Source organism: Panthera onca, chromosome D1, assembly GCF_046562875.1.
Source record: "Panthera onca isolate mPanOnc1 chromosome D1, mPanOnc1 haplotype 2, whole genome shotgun sequence".
NCBI classification, from domain to species: Eukaryota; Metazoa; Chordata; class Mammalia; order Carnivora; family Felidae; genus Panthera; species Panthera onca.
The window spans coordinates 68644127-68663649 of record NC_138348.1 but is presented as its reverse complement, the minus strand read 5'-3'; the positions used below and the strand labels follow the sequence as shown (position 1 = coordinate 68663649).

Here is a 19523-nt window from a genome sequence, read left to right as displayed (position 1 = left end):
GCTTGCTTTTCCACATTTTTTCACTTCAGTCAGTCAGGTTGACTACAGGATGTTTATCTCTTTTTCAGATTTGCCCCTTTGGGCAAGCATGCTTGGGTTGGATGTCCTGGTTTGGTGAAGGATGACTGGACACTTCTATTTCCCACTACACCCTGCCAAATGAGGCATGCTTGGGTAGCATTTGTAATCAAATTGTTCCCCTGTCCTTCTGTAGAGGCCCGTTTTTTCGTTTTCTTTCTTAACTCTGTGCATGTTTATCTCCTGAAAACAGGGACTCAGCTTTATTTATCCTGGTATCCCTAGTACCCAGAATGTAATGCCTAGTGTAATTGTGTAATAGTACCTTAGTAAATGTTAAATAAATCTTTCATGGAGATAATGGACTTAGTGTCCTGAGCTAATGTACTATTTAGTTAACAGTTTTTTGTTTTTTAAATGTGAAATACTTCTTGGATAGAATTCATCTTTATATTGAAAATATCCAGATATGTTTGGTCTTGGTCTTGAGCTAGTTGGATCATTTGATCAGGTAATAGTGTTTGTTCCAGGATTATGAATTGATACCTAAAAAAGGTTAGGGTGGTGATGCCTTAACTATTGCCGTAGACCGAATGATCTACGCTGGGTAATTATCTTGCATTTGGTGGCTGTTGATCATAATAGGAGATCAGTTATGGGTATATAATGGAGCATCACTAATCCATCACCATGTGCTCTTACATATAGTAACACCATCTTAAAATTATTTGGTTACATGATGAGTTTGTGAATTATTTCTCAAACTGTATTTTTATTCCTTAACTTTAGAACCATTGGATTCTTCTAAGCATTATTGTTTCAAAGATTCTTAATTTATTTGCTTGTTGAAAGGACTTTGTTTCTGACGTATATGTATACTGTATACATATTGTGGATGAGGGTTGGCTATGTCTACTTATTAATACTAAAATTCTAGAATAGGCCAACGTTGCATTGGTTTTTCTGACTAGCTGCTTCCTCATTTTTGGTCTCAACCTTTTCACTTCCATTACTTGTATATGTAGTTAGTTTTGAGTTGACTTTCAAATACAGTGTGGTGCTTTCTCTTTGGCCATTTTTTTTTTTTTTTAACCTTTTGTGACTTGAAATTAAATAAGCAATTTACTGGTGTAGTTTAGAATAATCTTTAATTGTATTCAATTCATAATTATATCTAGGAAACTTGTTTTAATAGTTGCTGATACCTTTTCTAACTGCCAAGTTTGTCTGCAGATAGCATCTTTGGAAAGAGGGGCAGGATTTTGGAAAGTTGTAGCATTTATATTAGGTGAGTAGCAAACAAAACCGATTTCACTAATTTCAGTTATTAGCTTTATTTCAGGGGAGCTGTCATGGGGGAATTGGTCTGGTTTCAATTTTATAAGGCCAATGTGAAGATTTGTTGGTAAATACAAAATTGAGTATATTGCTCTGCAATTTTTTTTTTAACTGCATATTCATGAGGGTTATAAGATAGCTGCATTTAATCTTTTGGTATGAAACTGGAGGAAAGATCTGGTGTGTTCTTTATATGATCACTTTGTCTTGTATTTTCAGATGTGGAAGATGTAACCACATCATCCTTAGGCCAATTTATACTTTGAGAAGTAAAACCAGCTGTTAAATGATGGGAAATTATGGTTTAGCGTGCAGTATTCCCCCCTTTTTCTTTTCTCAACATCAGCTTTTGTAACTTTATTTCACAACTACTTACTTGTGTATTAGTTACCAGGTTTGGAATTTGTGTTAGGTATCCAGTACAAACTTTTAGACTTGGTACAGTATGAACACTTACCTATTTTTGTTCATATTCTTGGAAAATATTGCTTTGAATTGGTGACCTAGAGTGGACCAAGGCATTATTTTTAGGTAATTTCTCTAGCACATCCCAGAATCATCCCACAACACACCTGAGTGGCAATAAAGATCAATCATAGACACTGAATTAAAAATTAGTTACAGAGTTGTAACTGACAGCTAAGTTAGAAAGCTATTTAGAGAGCAGCTCAGAGGCTGAGACATTCCTTGATAAACTGCTGGAAGGTGCTGTGCAGGGCGAAAAGCATTTCTTCTTAACAGGAGATGGAAACCTTTTAAGCTGCTTCCTATTTTGGGGCTTGTAGACTTAACCTAGAATTGCTTTTTTCTTTGAGCTTCTTCATCAGAGTTATGTTTTCTTAACTTAGTGACTAACCTGTAGCTTTTTTTTTTTTTTTTTTTTTTTTTTTAAACATAGTTTTTCTCTTTTGCTATTTCTTAGAATTGGTAATGATTACATCTCTGGGCCAGAGGACTGGAAAACTGCTTTATGTGTTCTTCATGTTAAACTATGTTAGGCCTCCTCACCTGAAATCTGGTGAATTGACTTTGTTTTATAACATTCTCATCTTTTTAAAGGTTGTTTGTAAATTAAAGCTTACAGTTTCTGAGGCACTTGGAGTTGGAGATGTCCCAAACTCTTGAAACCTGTTCCTTGTGAACTTGGTTTGAATGATATGATGCCTTCCTTATATCTTGTCATCTTCATTTGACAAGAATGAAGCCAGAATGAAGATGATGACAATGAGCAGAAAATACTGTACCAAACAAGAAGTGGTTACTGTCTGTACTGGGAATTAGATTTATGAGAGATAAAAAGAGAGATGTATGAATTTTAGAAGATAAGGTGATGACAAGACTACTTGGATTGAAGAGAGAGAATTGAGAGAAAATATGTGTGTATCTTTATCCCTCTAGTGGAAAGATTACTGTTTTAAAGAATCTAGTTCCAACACAGCCACTGTATTGTGTTACTTAGATAGGCAAGTATTTAAATCTTTACCATGGAGATAACAGAGCATCCCTTGCATCATCACAAGGCTATTGTAATAGAAAACTAAGGATATGAAGAAACTTTGTAAAGCATAGAGAGATCTGCATGTGTAAAGATTTTGCCATGTATGCATGTAACTATGGTTACATTTTCCAGTTGAGGAAGTTTAGTTTTATAAACCTTCTAAAGAAGGTTGTGCAGAAGTCATTGATTTGGAAGTGGTTTCACAATACTGTATTGGAAAAATGATGAGGGAAAACTCATCAGTAAAATATGATACTAAGTAAAACTAACAATATTTGTAATATTTAAAGCTTATTAAATACTCTAAATATGTTCCTATACTTTTGTGAAAGGCAATTTTATTCCTATTAATACAGAGAAGTTGAAAGTGAGTGGCTAATTAACTTGCCTGAAGTCATAATGATAATGATCTGGAATTTGATTCTACATCCTTTGCTCATTCTGATGTCACTTCATCCTGTTACAGTATAGTCCTAGCACATGGAAATGGATGGCACCATGTAAAGAAATGGGAGAGCCTAGAACAGAGCTTTAGAGATAGTGAGATGAGCACCTTCATCATCACTGTTTGAAGCAGAGATTGGAAATGAATAGTACTTAGGATAGATTATCAAATGAATGTAAGTCAGAAAAGAGCTCTAATAGGAAGAAATGAACTTTAAAAGAATAGAAAGAACTAAAAATAGACACCCCTTTTTTCCATCTGTCAATCTGATTCATTCTGGAAGGTATCCAATATAGCAGTGAAACAAAAAGGTAGTTAATGTTCTCCAATATTTGTCAAGTTTAGAAAGAGATCATACTTGAAAAGCAGTAGTATTCAAAGTGGTAGCCTTTTAGTTGGGTAGAAGAAGGCTTATTTGAGGGTCTTTTGTCATCATAGCAAAAGGGAAATTGGTGAAAGGTTGATATTATAGGAAAGGGAGAAAGGTGGTTAAATTTTTCTTTGCTACTTTAGACCATTTAAGATTTATATTGCCTTTTCATAACCAAGAGAAAGATAAATTATCTCAGAAATTTAAGGGACTATTTAGATGTCTGTCTACAGATGGAATATAGATTTTGAAAATATATGTGATATTGTCTATCTACCTAAATATAGATAGCTACTTGTATGAAAGAATCAACTGAGACTATTCTTAGCCTTTTATTATTAGTATTGTTATCATTGGTACATAGGAGCAGAAGAACTAAATAAAAAACCACTGTGTTATGTACAATATATGTTGTGTTAAATTTTTTGTTTCTAAATTTTCTAGCAGCAGAAGTCTGTTTATGGGAATGTGTTGTATTGAGAAATACTTAAAGCCTATATTTAGGGGAAATAAATCCATAATTAACTGTGCAGTGTGCAGAATAAGTTGTGATCTTGTCAACTTATTTTTTAATGTTTATTTTTGAGAGAGAGCACGCACACACACACTTGAGAGCGTGTGGGGGAGGGGCAGAGAGAGAGAGAGAGAGAGAGAGAGAGAGAGGGAGGGAGGGAGAGAATCCCAAGCAGGCTCCATGCTGTCAGTGGAGGCATTCTCTCTCTCTGTCTCTCTCTCTGCCCCTTCCCCACTCTCATTGGTGTGCTTTCTTTGTCTCTCTAAATGAACAAAGTTTAAAAAAAAAAAAAAAATTCTTTTTAGATCACCAAACACTTTATGGCTGAACTTGGACTTTTACATTTATTTATTTTTGAGAGAGACAGAGACAGAGTGTGAGCGGGGGAGGGGCAGAGAGCAAGAGAGAGGGAGACACATGAATCTGAAGCAGGCTCCAGGCTCTGAGCTGTCAGCACAGAGCCCAACACAGGGCTCAAAACCACAAACCGTGAGATCATGACCTGAGCCAAAGTCAGATGCTCAACTGACTGAGCCACCCAGGTGCCCCCGAACTTGAACTTTTAGATTCAAACTGGTAGGAGTTTTTTTTCCTTTAATCAGCATTATTGAGGCATAATTTATATGGAATTTTTATGTTAAATAAAGTAACATCTTCAATTTTGATTTTGCTAGCTTATAAAACAAATTTTTATCTCAAAAGGTATGCCTTTTAAGAAGGGGATTTGTCAGAGGATTAATTGTTTTTTATGCTGAGAAATAGGCAAACATGGGCCATAATGGAATTTTAGAAGAACAGTTGTATAGTTACGAAACGTGTGAGGGTGGAGATATTTTTTGTTGAAACACTCCTAGTGATTATTCCTTCTTGTAGAAACTTAAAGGCTTAGGTTTAAGGCTTATTAGAAAAATACTTCTATTTCATTTTATGGAGATTTATAATATTAGTAACTCATATTTTTCACTTACAGAGCATTATTTTGAAACTTAAAGCTGTGTAGATAGCTTATTATTTGGTGCTTAACTATTTTCTGGCTGTATATGTCATTACTGTTTACAGGGGTTTGAAAAAAGATTTTTTAGAAAAGGCCTTCATTTGTTAATGGTTTAGAAGGGTCTTTTGATACCTGCTTGCCACAAATGCAGAATTTAATGAACTGTAGTAAAAGGCTGGTGTAATTTTGACACAAGGTCACTTTGATTTAATGGTGAAGTGCGTGAATAAATAAATGAGATTCCCAGTCCCTACTTAATCTACATGAAACTGGAGGCTTTGTAGAATCAACAAGAGAAGGTTTCTGTTCAATGAGACTTTGGTTTGGCAAGGGTGGTTTGGCAAGGGTGGAGCAGACATTTGTGATACAGAATGAATAGGATACCTTCATACTTCCCCACTCTCTGGGAGATGTAATTGATCATGGTAGTCAGTTCCATAGAGGCAACTGGTGACACATGAGCATTGTTACTGTGATTTTCAAATCTGTTTATCCAAAGACTCCTGATTATCATGTATAATTAGCAACCTACCCAAACACGTGTCCTATACTCTTTAAGTGCTAAGAAATCCTTAGCCGTTTATCACCATCTGACATATATTTGTTCATTAGTTTATTGATTGTGTCTCCCCACTAGTGTATAAGCTTCCTGAGGGCAGCAACTTTGTCCACTATTGCAAATTTCTAACTCCTAAGACTATTTGGCATATGATGAATATTGTAGAATATATGGAATTTCTACTTGCTCATACTAAGGTTTGCAAGGCTATGGGAAGATGGAATATATTGTTCCATCTATTGTTCTAATTGCATCCAGGACATGAACATGTTGTGTTTTCTGGATGAGGTGCACAGTCCCAGAGAGTCTAACTGCAATTTATTATTCACTATGACTAGGCATACTTTAAATTGTTTAGAAAAGCCATGAAAATCTTTGGGCTTACTACCTAACTTACTTACTTTTAAGACATAGGCTGGGCTGTTATAGTATAACCTAGGTATGACTTTTTGCCCGTTATTCTCCACCCCTCCCCCCCGCAACCAGTATTATGAATGGAGAAATAGACTTTTGTTTCACGTATAAATCTATAAATATTTATACCATCATGTCACACATTGTGGAAGACACAGGAAAACAAAATATTCCTGAATTTATTTTAACAGAGTAAAGGATGAATATTGATTGCTTAAAACAAAAAAGGGACACTCAGATTATAGTTGAGATGATACTCTTTTTTCATGCATCAAATATTTTCGGATATAGAGGTGAAATTTTCTAGTATCTCCAATTCCCCAGACAACCTTAGACTGGTTTTCAGAGAAGAAATTTGAGAATGCTTTGCATAGAGGTTTTTGCTCAAGTTAGGAGATAATTTTCTCAGGGTGAAACAAATAGAACCAGAGATTGATGTTAGGAAAATGCCCATGGGTTGAGGGTGAGAGGACAAAACAAATAGAATCGAAGCTTGTTTGTGTTTTAAGAAGGCTGGAGAAGGACAATATAGCACTTCAGAAAGAAAATACAAATACCCTAGGAGTACATGGTGGTAGTGTATTAATTCCTTAGCTACATGTAGACTTTTATTAGGTCACTTATAACTAGGGTGACATATAATTTATATTCCAAACTGGGTCACTTTTGAGAGTGAAAGGATGTGCTATTTGAATGGGACACTGAGACAATAGGTGTAAAACAGAACTGTTTCAGGAAAACCAGGACACTTGATCACCTCCTACGAATAACATACTTTTCTCCATACTTAGTCCCAGTTCCTTGGACCACAGATAATTTTTTTTCCTACATAGTACTCTGATCTGCATTTGAGGAACTTGTCAAGCTTTGATTCCTTTTTCTTGGTCTTGTTGGAATGAAGGAATTCTTTTCATTTTTTCCTGCTCCCCTGGACTGTTCTTCTGGTTTACAGCCTTGATGGCGGTAAGTGCGGTACTCGCAATGAGTTGTTACTTGACCTTTTATTTTGCTTAGGAAATCATTTTTTGTGTTTCTGATCCAGTATTAGATTATTTTTAAGAATCCTGGTTATATCTTCTTAAGTGGGCTGATGAAGTATTAAGTTCTTAAAATGTAATGCAAAAAGACAGAATTTGTAATTTTTGTATTTACTCTTAAATTACTTGATACTTACATGTTTCCTTTCCTGCAGGTAGGATGATGATTCTGAAACTTCAGATCTTCAAAGAAGGGAAGGAAAACACCTTTGTTTATATTGTGGAAGTGGTGTTTTTATATGTTGGATCACTGTAATGCTTTCATTTTGTTTTCCTATAAATAAATATTTTTTATTCTTATATCAAGCCACGTGTTTTATTCTGTTAGGTAACTTTATCATCTTACATTTTTCTGGTAAATTAAAAATTAACAGAAGTAATAGTTGCCTTTGGGGGTAGTACTTACTCTCATATGATTTTCCTCACCCCTAAGATCCTTATTTGGAATCTGGGATGGGACTAGGTTGTCAAGGTTTGGAAATCACCACTTTGGAGTACTTGAATGGAATCCTAAACAGTCTCAAAATTGAGATAAACCTGAACCCACCTGTGTTCTTCCTAGAGTCTTACTGTTTCTCTGTACAGTCTGCCATCTAGTGGTAGGAATGCAGAATACACCAGAACACCCAGGAGAAGCTGTAGGTTTTCAGATTTTTTTTTTTAATATTAAGAATGCTTATATAGGAGCTAAAACATTTTGATAATGGGGGAAAAAAGAATGACCTTTTTTGCTGGAAAATATAAATCATTGGTAGTGAATTCTGAGAGTATTCAAAGAGTATGTGTTTTTCTATAGAGCATTTTTATGACTTAAACTTCCTTCAGCTCTCATAAGATTTATGTATTTATAAAAGATTTGTGGGTGAAGAGGCAAATGCATAAATAAAGATAGATGATTTTAAGAGACATAGGTTGCACTGATTTGAAAAAGACACTTGTATATTGATTACAATTTTAGAGCTGTTACGTAATGATTCCATTAACTAAAACACTTTATTTTGCACTTTTAAAATTAAAGTATAGACAGTTCAGCAAACTTGGCTTGTTTTCACTATCACTTAAGAGGCTAAGTTTCAGCCAGATACTAATGTAGAGTATCTTAGGGTTGACTTTGTTTACCTAGCTTCATCTGAATTCTTAGGTATTCCCTCCTTAGTTGTATTTCTTTCCTGCAGATATAGAGGAGGTCAGTCTTTTGTTTTTTGTTGTTTTTTAAAGTGTTCTGAAAACACAACACTTGACATTTATGTGATATATCCCACATATGCTGCAGACTTAGAAATACTTTCTAAATATGTCAAATTTTTTATTCGTCTATTTACAAAAATTGATTTTTTTGGGTGGCTTCCATAAGCACCTGAAATTAGCACTGATAGAGGTCTTTTAGAGTTAATGCATCTTTAAAAAGACTTTGTTTAAAATAAATAGGGATAGCCAGATAATGAATTTGTAATGGCATGGTTATAGTAATTTTTCTGTTGAATAGTTTTAAGGGAAGAAAAACCTCGTTTTACATGGTGATTAAAAAAATCAGTTAAAAGGAAAGAAACACCATGGAATAAACAGGTTAAATATAACATGTACTATCACCAAATTGTAGAGTTATCTTTATTTTTCTTAGTTTTCATATTTGTGAATCTTTTGTTAATTTTGCAGAGAACACAGTGACAGAAATAGCATATCTAGTTGTGCTCACAGATTGGTTTTTCCTGCAGCTGCTGTATGTTTTTGTTTTGGTTTGGTTTTTAGTAAAGTGGGCCTTTGCCTTCCTTACTTGGTGGGTTTTGGAGATAACTTAAGGGCCTTCTACCATGGTGAGAGCTTGAACTTTTGTTCCATATTGGCCTACTTAATGGAACAGTGGCTACCAGATTTCAGCTGTCTTGCCATGCAACTCTTGTGCGTGTATCACCTCTTCCTCACATGCTTGAGGAAATAAATGAACACATGTGGCTGTCCTTTCTGCCATTGATCATGGTATGCCCCAGAGGGTCTGGAATGTCCTTGTGCATTGATTTAGCTCCTTTAGCTTCATAGTACTTGTTATCGAAGCCATTTGGATATCTTTATTTACTTTTAATACTCTGAAATGCACCCTTCCCTCCTCTTTTCAAATTAAGTCCTTGTTACTTGTACTAAACATTCTGTAGTACGTGAGTCTTTCCCCAGTTTTCACCTTCACATCCAATTAATAAGTTGGTACAGGATTGGTATTTGATGTGTGACATGAGAGGTGCTTATTGAGATTTGTAAAATTAAATAATAGTGATATAGTTCTTTACATATTGATTTTGATTACTGTTCATATATAACTTAGTTGCTGAATAAGTTTGAAAGTGTTCAGTTGTTTTTGCATCAACCTATTTAGGCATATCAGTATATATCAGAAAATATTATATGCTTACAATTTTAAAAATGAAATCTTACTGTGTATTGTTCTTTAACATGGCTTTGATTTAATGAACTATCAGCATTTTTCCCTTGTCAGCTTTTTTTGCCCTGTGTTTGTTGGCCTCATAGTATTTCATTGTCAGACCACTGTCATGTAATGAACTATTTCCTCCATTATTGAACATGTCCTCTTACATTGTAACTTAGTTCCTTTAACTTCATAGCACTTTTATCAAAGCCATTCGGACATCTTTATTCCTTATTAATACTTTGAAATGCACCCTTCTATCCTCTTTTCAAATTAACTCAATCTTTGCTACTTGTACTGAATTCTATAGTATGTAAGTCTTTCCCCAGTTTTTTATCTTCACATCAAATTAATAAGTTGGTTAGATTTTTTTTTTCTTAAGGCATAAGTTAATCTATGAAGACCCTATTTCTGAATTAGTTCTAATGGGAATTATGCAAAAGTGTAGCATTGTGTTTCACACAGAGTACCCGCAAACTATAAAGATAAAATGGTAAGTTACATCTTAATTTGTTACCCTTACACAAAAAATTGAGTGGAATAAGGTATAAAACCATGCATTCCAATTCTCACACTTTTGATGCTTATGACAAGGGCAGATGTGCCTCTGTGTATAATTCTTTGGGCTTAAGTCTGATTTCAACTAGCATGTTTTAGAAATATTTTCAGGTTTTTGCTAAATGAGAATAATGTTGCTGGTATTTTTAAAAAGCACAAGTTCAGAAATTTGTCTGCTACTGTTTCTTGGCTATTTTTGTTACTGTTTCTTGGTGAATATTTGTTCCTACCTATTTGTACCCCTACCCAGGAAAGATGTCGAAGATCTGATCAATGAAGCAACATTTGATGATTTACTGAATTTGCCTTCCAGATTCAGTGTATCTCCAATTTTCCAGATGACTGAAGAAATTGGTCATGTTATTGAAATTGATTCTGAAGGCAGTTGCAAAAAGTATCATAAGCCCACAGCGAACATCCTATTCAACAGTAAAAAGCTCAAAGTCTTTCCTCTAAAATCAAGAAAGAACAAGACAAGAATGTCCACTCTTTGCCACTTCTATTCAACATAGTACTGGAAATCCTACCCAGAGCAACTAGGCAGGAAAAAGAAATTAAAGGCAATCCATGTTGGAAAGGAAAAAGTTAAACTGTCACTGTTTGCAGATGACATGATATTATATAGAAAACCCTCAAGACTTCATCAAAAAAACTGTTAGAACTAATAAACAAATTCAGTAAAGTGTTCGGATAAAAAATACACAAAATTTTGTTGCATTTCTGTGTACTAATAATGAATTAGGGAAATAAAACAATCCCATTTACAATTGAATCAAAAAAGAAGAAAAATACCTAGGAATAAACTTAAAGGAAGTGAAAGGCCTGTATTGAAAACTACAGGGCTTAATGAAAGGAATTGAGGAAAACACATATGTGAAGATACTCTGCGTTCATGGATTGGAAGAATTAATATTGTTAAAATATCCCTAGTACCCACAGCAATCTACAGATTCAGCGCAATTCCTATCAAAATTCCAATGCCATTTTTTCAAAGAAATAGAATAATTCTTAAATTTGTATGAAACTACACAAAAACAACCACCACACACAAATAGCCAAAGCAGTCTTGAGAAAGAAGAACAAAGCTGCAGGCATCACACACCCTCCCTGATTTTAAACTATATTACAAAGCTATAGTAATTAAAGCAGTATGGTATTGGGGTGCTTGGGTGGCTCTAACAGTTAAGGGTCTAACTCTTGATTTCAGCTCAGGTCATGATCTCACAGTTTGTGGGATCGAGCCCTGCATTGGGCTCTATGCTGACAGTGCAGAGCCTGCTTGGGATTCTCTCTCTCCCTCTCTCTGCCCCTTCCCCACTCTCTTTCTCTCAAAATAAATAAACATTTAAAAAATAAAAATGTTTGAAACAGTTAAAACAGTATGGTATTGTCATAAAAGTAGGCATATAGATCAATGGAACAGAATAGAGAGCCTACAAATAAATGCATGCATATATGATCAATTAACTTATGACAAAGGAGCCAAGAATACACATTAGGGAAAGAATAGTTTCTTCATCAAATGGTGCTGGGAAACCTGGGCTGCTACATGCAAAAGAAAGAAACTTGACCACTGTCTTAACCATACACAAATTAAATAAAAAGTGGATTGGGGCGCCTGGGTGGCTCAGTCAGTTGAGCGTCTGACTTCTGCTCAGGTCATGATCTCCCGGTCTGTGAGTTCGAGCCCCACATTGGGCTCTGTGCTGACAGCTCAGAGCCTGGAGCCTGCTTTGGATTCTGTGTCTCCCTCTCTCTCTGCCCCTCCCCCACTCATGCTTTGTCTCTCTCTCTCTCTGACAAAAATAAACATTAAAAAAAATTTAAAAAAAAAAAAAAAAAGTGGATTAAAGACCTGAATGTAAGACCTGGAATCACAAAACTCCTAGAAGAAAAGAGGTGGTAAACTCCCTGACATAGGTTTTGGTGATGACTTTTTGAATCTGACACACAAAGCAGAAGCAACAAAAGCAAAAATAGGTGGGACTGCATAATACTAAAAAAGCTTTTGCACTACAAAGGAAACGGTCAACAAAACCAAAAGGCAATGTACTGAATGGGAGAAAATATTTGCAAGTCATATCTGATAAGGGGCTAACAGGTAAATAACACATACAAGTCAAAACCAAAAACCAAACAATTCAATTAAAAAGTGGCTGAGGATCTGAATAGACATTTTTTTCAAAGAAAACATACAGATAGCCAACAGGAATGTAAAGAGATGCTAAACATCATTAATCATCAGGGAAATACAAATCAAAACCACAGTGAGTTATCACCTCACTCCTGGGAAAGGGGCCTTTATCAAAAAGACAAATACCAAGTGTTGGCAAGGATGTAGAGAAGAGGGAGTTCTTGTGCACAGTTAGTGAGACTGTAAATTGGTGTACCTACTGTGGAAAACATGGAGGTTCATCAAATTGAAAATAGAACTATATGATCCAGCATTTCCATTTTGGTGTATTTATCTGAAGAAAATGGAAACATTGACTTGAAAAGATACATGTACCCTCATGTTCATTGCAGTATTATGTATGATAGCCAAGATATGGAAACATCCTAAGTGTCCATTGATGGATGAATGTATAAGGAGATTGTGGTATATGCACAGTGGAATATTATTCAGCCATGAAAAGAATGGTATCTTGCCATTTGCAGCATCATGGATGGACCTCCAAGGCATTATGCTAAGTGAAATAAGTCAGACAGAAAGACACATACTATGTTCTCTCTCTTATTTGAGGAATCTAAAAAAAGTTCATAGATACAGGAAACAGATTGGTGGTTGCAAGAGGTGGGGAATGAGGGTGGGAGAAATGGGTGAAGGGGGGTTAACAGTAGGAAAATGTAATTGATATAAAACACATAGAAATTTTGAATTGTTTAAACTACAGATGTTTATTAATGTATGTGACATAGGTATATTATATGTTATATAGTAGTACTTAATTACCAGTATTTGTTGAGCATTTCCTTTGTAGTTCCAGTAGCATTAACTAATCCTCAAAATTTACGAGGTAGATACACATACACACCAAAAAAACCAGTAGGTTTCAGAGTGATCATTTTGAAAGAGATAGTAGCATTTGGCTGAGTGATTATGATACATTGTAGGTTTTTTTGTTTGTTTTTTACTATTATTTTTGGCCAAGTTTATTTATTAAAAAAATCTACTTGGGTATCAGCATAGTTTTGATATAGCCTAGTGAATGCCTGTACAGTTGGGAACTTGAGACCCTATACATTCTGCTGATGGTGTTTGCCTGAGTTGTGAAAGTGAACTCTAAGTGGCTTAAGTTTCTAAAGTTAGTGAACTTTGCCTTGGGAGATGTGTATAGGCTAGTGGCCTGCACTAGGAATATGGCTGTAACATTAATGAAGCCATTTGGTAATTGGTTACTACTAAATTTTTGATATTTTGCTGAACATTTTCCTCTGAATACAAAAATACTGTTCTGCATTTCATTACTTTTTTTTTTTTACTATTTTCGTTTTAAATTGATTAGAAGTTTAGTACTTGCACTAGATTGGCTATTTGGATATTCACTTGGTATATATGTTTCTAAACACCTTATCTTTTACAAAATTTAATTCTGATCCTAAATTTGTTACTACTTTGTAGTGAGCTCGTGTGACCTAACCTTTGGGCAAGTCTTGCCTGTGTTGATACAATTAATGTCTACCTGCCACAGACATTGGAAGGGCATATTAAATAGTAAAAGGGAGAGTATTTTGTTTGTATAGTAGGAATTGGTTTTTTCCACTGTCTCTGGAAAAATGCTCTTCATTTCCTTAGTAGGCCTATTTTCTTCTTGACCTTAAATACTAGAAATCCTCTTGAAAATTCTCTTCTGTACCTAAAGCATAGATCCTGTATCCCATGTAGTAATTTTTTTGAGTGTGAGGTTTATGAATTATTTATAATGTAAAATTCAAGAAGGTATTTAGTTTTTATATTCTTAAGGGAAATAACTAAAAGAAAATATAAGATGTGTTTCTATTTTGGAACCCTTTCGATTGGTAAGGGAAATTTAATACCAAGTTTGTGGTTTTTAAGAACTGAAGTCTTCTGAATTGAGAATAGGGAAAGCAGTAGCTGTCAAGATTCCCATAATATGCATGATTCTTATTTGGAATTATTTGCTTTTGGTTAGTCAGAAGTGGGAAAACATTTTTTTCCTGAGTTGTTAGAGCTCAGACTTGGAAGCATTTTCAGGTTATTGTTGTAGTAGAAACATTGTGCGGAGGAAAAATTACTGCCTGGAGTACTGCTTAAAATACTATGGGGGAAGTATAGTCTGTAGAGTTGGTGTAATGATTCAGTATTTTTTCTCAGCAGTATTTATATAACTTTGGTTTTGCATTTGCTCTACTCTGGGTTCCTAATCTCTACATGAATGCTTATTTCTTTTTCCCGTTTCATGTGAAGTGCTATATTTTAGTTTCTGGAGTTATCCTTCAGTTTTTATGTGGTCATTTCTAAAGTGTAGAAATTTCTAAAGTATTGTTTTCATAAGCAAATAATAACCTTTATTTGTTAGATACTCTTAAATTTGAAATTTGAAAATTTCCACATGTAATGGGCTCAGGTTCTTTATTCTTTTGGGAATAGCAGATTGTGCAGATAGTCTGAAATTGTTGGTTTTAGTCTATGTAAAAAATACCATTTTGGATGCCTTTAAAAAAAAGTCATGCTAAGGCTGTGTATGCTTATAATAATATGCTTATTAAAATGAATCAAAAAGTATGAGTGACCACTATACATGAGGCACTATTCTGGACCTTAAGGGATATAGCAGAGAACAAAACAGAGCCCTGCCCACATGGAACTTAGATTTTTTTTTTTTAAGAGCTCTAAGATTTTATTTACTTATTTTAATGTTTATATTTTTTTGAGAAAGAGAGAGAATGGAGGAGAGGCAGAGAGGAAGAGAGAGAATCCCAAGCAATAGATAGCTGACAGCGCAGAGCCCAATGTGGGGCTTGTGAACTCACGAACTGTGAGATCATGACCTGGGCTGAGATCAAGAGTCAGACGCTTAGCTGACTGAGCCACCCAGGCACCCCTGGAACTTAGATTTTGATTGAGAGAGAAAAACATTAAATACAGTAAGATGAATTAGGTGGTAAGTGCTCTGGAGACAAAACAAGAGTTAAGGGGGTGGATAGTGATGGTTTGGAGGTAGAAGAGTGCCCTGAGGCTTTGTAATTTTGTATAATTATTCAGAAGAGTTATCTGATAAGGTGACATTTGAGCAAAGATCTATAGGAATAAAATGTGGGAGCAAGAAGTGTAGATATCTGGGAGAAGTGTATTCTAGGTAGTAAGAACAGCAGGTCCTGAGCACCTGTGGTAAGAGTATTTGGCCTTTGGGAGGCACTGCAAAGGAGACGTCAGTGTAACTGAAGCAAAGTTATACAGAGGAGAGAGCTGGTCACAGAGGGATTACATAGCACTGGTAAAATGTATAAATTCTAATATATGTAAAATCCTCTAGTTGTTGAAACTAAAATCTACTTTTTGCTTCATTTAAGATCAGACTCTAAAAAAAAAAAAAAAAAGTTTATTTTGAGGGAGGGAGAGGGGCAGAGAGAGAGAGAGAATCCCAAGCAGGCTTTGCAGTGTCATTGTGGTACCCAATATGGGGCTCAAATTCATGAATTGTGAGATCATGACCTGAGCTAAAGTCGGACACTCAACTGAGTAAGTCACCCAGGCGCCCCAGATCAGGCTCTTTCTGACTAATGTAGCATTTTACTTACCTCTGTGATGAAGAGTATGGAAATTGCTAACAAAAATGTTTGGAGCCTCCTTTTAAGGTCTTTCAAACTAGTTAGAAGAAAATCATTTGTAAGTAGATAATTATAGTATGGAATAATTCTGTAGTGTAGGATTATGTGTCAGCTTTAGTGACTGGCGAGTACTTTAGAATGTGAAAGGGAACACTTGACTCATTTCGAAGAATGAGTAAGAATGAAAAGATTCAGGTGTGAAACAGCAAGGTACATCAGGGAAAACTGGAGAGTGGTTCTGTTTTGGAAGCCAAAAGTCAAGAAGGGAGGATATTGACGAGGACAGAATGTGTGCCGTCCTGTAAGTAGTAGGGACCTCACTGAGGTTAGGCAGTGACAGTGTTGTGTTGTAGATCTTTCTTTGGTCAGTTTAGAGACTGTTTAGGGGTGTGAGGTGAGTGAGACCCCAAATCAGAAGTGAAGCAGCCAGTCAGTCCAACATTTCTCAGTGGGGACAATTTTGGGTGGAGCAGTTTTATTTATTTAAAAAAAAATTTTTTTTAAGTAGGTTCTGTGCCCAACTTGGGGCCTGGGCTCATGACACTGAGATCAAGAGTCACGTGCTCTATCTATTGAGCCAGCCAGGTACCCCGATGGGTAGAGTAGTTTTAAATTATGAAGTGCTGATTGTGCATTGCAGGATGGTTAGTTTCCCACTTGATATTAAATGCCAGTAAAAACTCTGTGTGTTAATCCCCCTCCCCAATTTCTGAATACTTTCAGGAGTGGTGGTACCTCCTGGTTAGGAAATAAATAGGACTTGAATTCTGGCTTTGGCAATGACAGTGTAATGGAGAGGAACAAGTACAATGGCTGGAGATTTAGGAGACTTAGTTATTGATGGGCTGTAGGGAGTGTATATAAACACACAGGTAGGAGCACTTTTGGGGTAGTATTGTGACAAATTTTGTGACAAGTTCAGTTTTGAAAGCTAAAAAAGATTCTGAGGTGTATAAAATGATACCATCATGGGGAAGTAAACATGTTTAAGAATTGAATAGCTTATCAAGATAGTTTCTGGAAGGGTATAGAAAAATATAGATATATCTGGGGTGCCTGGGTGGTTCAGTTGGTTAAGTGGCCAACTTTAGTTCAGATCATGATCTTACTGTTCGTGGGTTTGAGCCCCACATCGGGCTCTGTGCTGACAGCTCAGAGCCTGGAGCCTGCTTCAGATTCTGTGTCTCCCTCTCTCTGCCCCTCCCACTCATGTTCTGTCTCTCTCTCTCTCAAAAATAAAACATTAAAAAAGAAAAAATACAGATATATCAAGATAAATGGAGGAAAAAAATTAAGATAACTCCTTATAATTGGGTTCAGACCTTGATCAATGAGCTTCAGGTTCTAAAGGATTCAAAAGGAGCAAGACAGATATATATGCCTTGCCCTCATTATTTTTTGAGAGGCAGAGAAAGCTTAACTTTGGGAATAAGGTGTATGTGATATATTTAGTGCTGTATGACAGGTATGAAGTACTGTTCAAGAAAATTCAGAGAAGGCAGAGATCAAATTGTGTTTTTTTACTATCAGAAACTGAACCATACACACCAAATTGTGAAAGTACTGTTTAATTTTTGTTGCAAGTATGAATTGTGAAAGCCTTGTGTCATTCTTCTGTTCCATGGGCACTCTGTTGGACTGTTTTGTGCTTTGTTCTTTAAGCTTTGTTGGCTAGGGTGACTGCTTATCTAAAATTCATTTGTTATCAAATGTTACTTTGTATAATAATTGGACCTATAAGAAGAAATGTTTTTAAAAGATTGTAAGCAGATAAAATGGTCATAGTTACATTAGTGTTTCTTGCTAGTGATCAAGGCCAAGCTAGGTCACTTGAATTTTTATTTAATCATTATGTGCTGAAGATTAAAAATGGACAAACTACTTATGAGTCATGAATAACTTTAGTTTCTTTCCCTTTACCACAGTTATAGCTGAGATATTTATACATTTTTTATATGTTACTTTACAAGTGAAACAACTCATTTCTTCCTTTCTATTCTCTCAATTGGATTGTATTTTATATTTTCTTCACTGAATTTGCCAATAATATCCCTTAAGTAGATTGGAGGTAAAACTCTGAGGTTATTAAGAGTTGCCTCCCCCTCCCCCCCCCCCAGTTTCGGGGCTGAAACAATTGTATATTAAACCATTTTATAGTTATGCTCTCCCACTTGAAATATAAAATTGGAACTTAGATTGTTTTAGCTGTTTTCAGAGTAATAGCAAATAGAGTTCTTGGATCATTTCTTCTTGGACATGTATGCAACAAGAAGCTTCAGTTCATTTCCAGTTTTGTTAGAGTTAGCTAGTTGATATCAGCTGATGACTGAGCTAATGGTAAAACTGAAGGGTGAGAAGAATGAAAATTTTATATAAACCGAGATCCTACCCACTCACAGACCACATATCTGCTCTATCTTCCTTATAGTACAAACACAACATTCTAGGGAGAATATTAATAAAGGTCATTTGACCTTCAGTTTGTTCATGCTTCTATATGTCTGTTTGTTTGTGTTTTTTTGAATGGTAGGGATGAATAATACTAACATTGTAGTTCTGAGGGTTTATGAGTAATAAGAGAACTGAAAGTTCTACAGGGCCTTAAAATAGTTCTTTTTGAGATCAATAAAATAGTTGAGGGTGAATTATTCTGAGGAAATTTGATTTACTTAATGGTATTGATCCTTTATATGATCCTAATCAATATCCTTCTAATCAATATTATTCTTCCTAATCCTTTGTAATTAATATTATCCTTCCTAATCAGTGTTACTTCTCAGGTGGATTATAGTGGTCTCAATTATTCTCCTAAGAGATTTTTAATAACTTCTCCAAACTATCTATTGTTGCTCCACTGTTAGATTTTTCACCTGTTAGCATGCACATCCGACATTAATAATAAATTAAAGCTGCAGAGTAAGTCTTTTTTTTTTTTTAATTGCAGACTTAATTCAGTGCACAAATGAGATGAATGTGAACATCCCACAGTTGGCAGACAGTTTATTTGAAAGAACTACTAATAGTAGTTGGGTCGTGGTCTTCAAATCTCTCATTACAACTCATCATTTGATGGTGTATGGAAATGAGGTAAGCCAAATTTTTGATTAACAAGCATACTGGTGTGATGACTGATTATTCAGCTTGCTTCTCTCATGGAAACTTCAGGAATGGCTTTAGCAACCAAATTATATAGGTAAAAAGGGCAAGGGGGCTAGGCAGAAATAAAATTGTAGCTTCTACAATTTGAGGAAGGATAATGGGTCAAAGCCCAGAGCATTTTGAATAATGGGATCAAGAAATAGGGATTAATGTCTAGAGGTAGATTCCGTAAGCAGCACTAGGTTTTGCAGGCCTTGTGCATAGACTGTATGTTTGTCTATATCTGTGTGCTTTATTATGGCCAATCAGATTTCTCCCTGATTTTATATAGTTGTCTTTGGAACCGCTTTGTCTAGTTCAAAGCTGTTACATTGAGCACTAAGATGGCATTTGCTGAGAGGGACTGATTAAAGAGTGCCCTTTTTTATTTATAAATATAATTTATTGTCAGATTGGCTTCCATTCAA

The 19523-nt window shown here is 35.3% G+C and overlaps 1 protein-coding gene across 14 annotated transcripts in view; it reads left to right on the top strand.

Moving 5' to 3' along the window:
- Nucleotides 1–19523, top strand: part of PICALM (phosphatidylinositol binding clathrin assembly protein) — a 100693-nt gene that overhangs the window by 14507 nt on the left and 66663 nt on the right. For all 14 annotated transcript variants that reach the window (XM_060605433.3, XM_060605428.3, XM_060605429.3 and 11 more), the window contains exon 2: nucleotides 18902–19044. In XM_060605433.3, the coding sequence (XP_060461416.3) occupies nucleotides 18902–19044 (143 nt within the window). The remainder of the gene's footprint in view (nucleotides 1–18901; nucleotides 19045–19523) is intronic.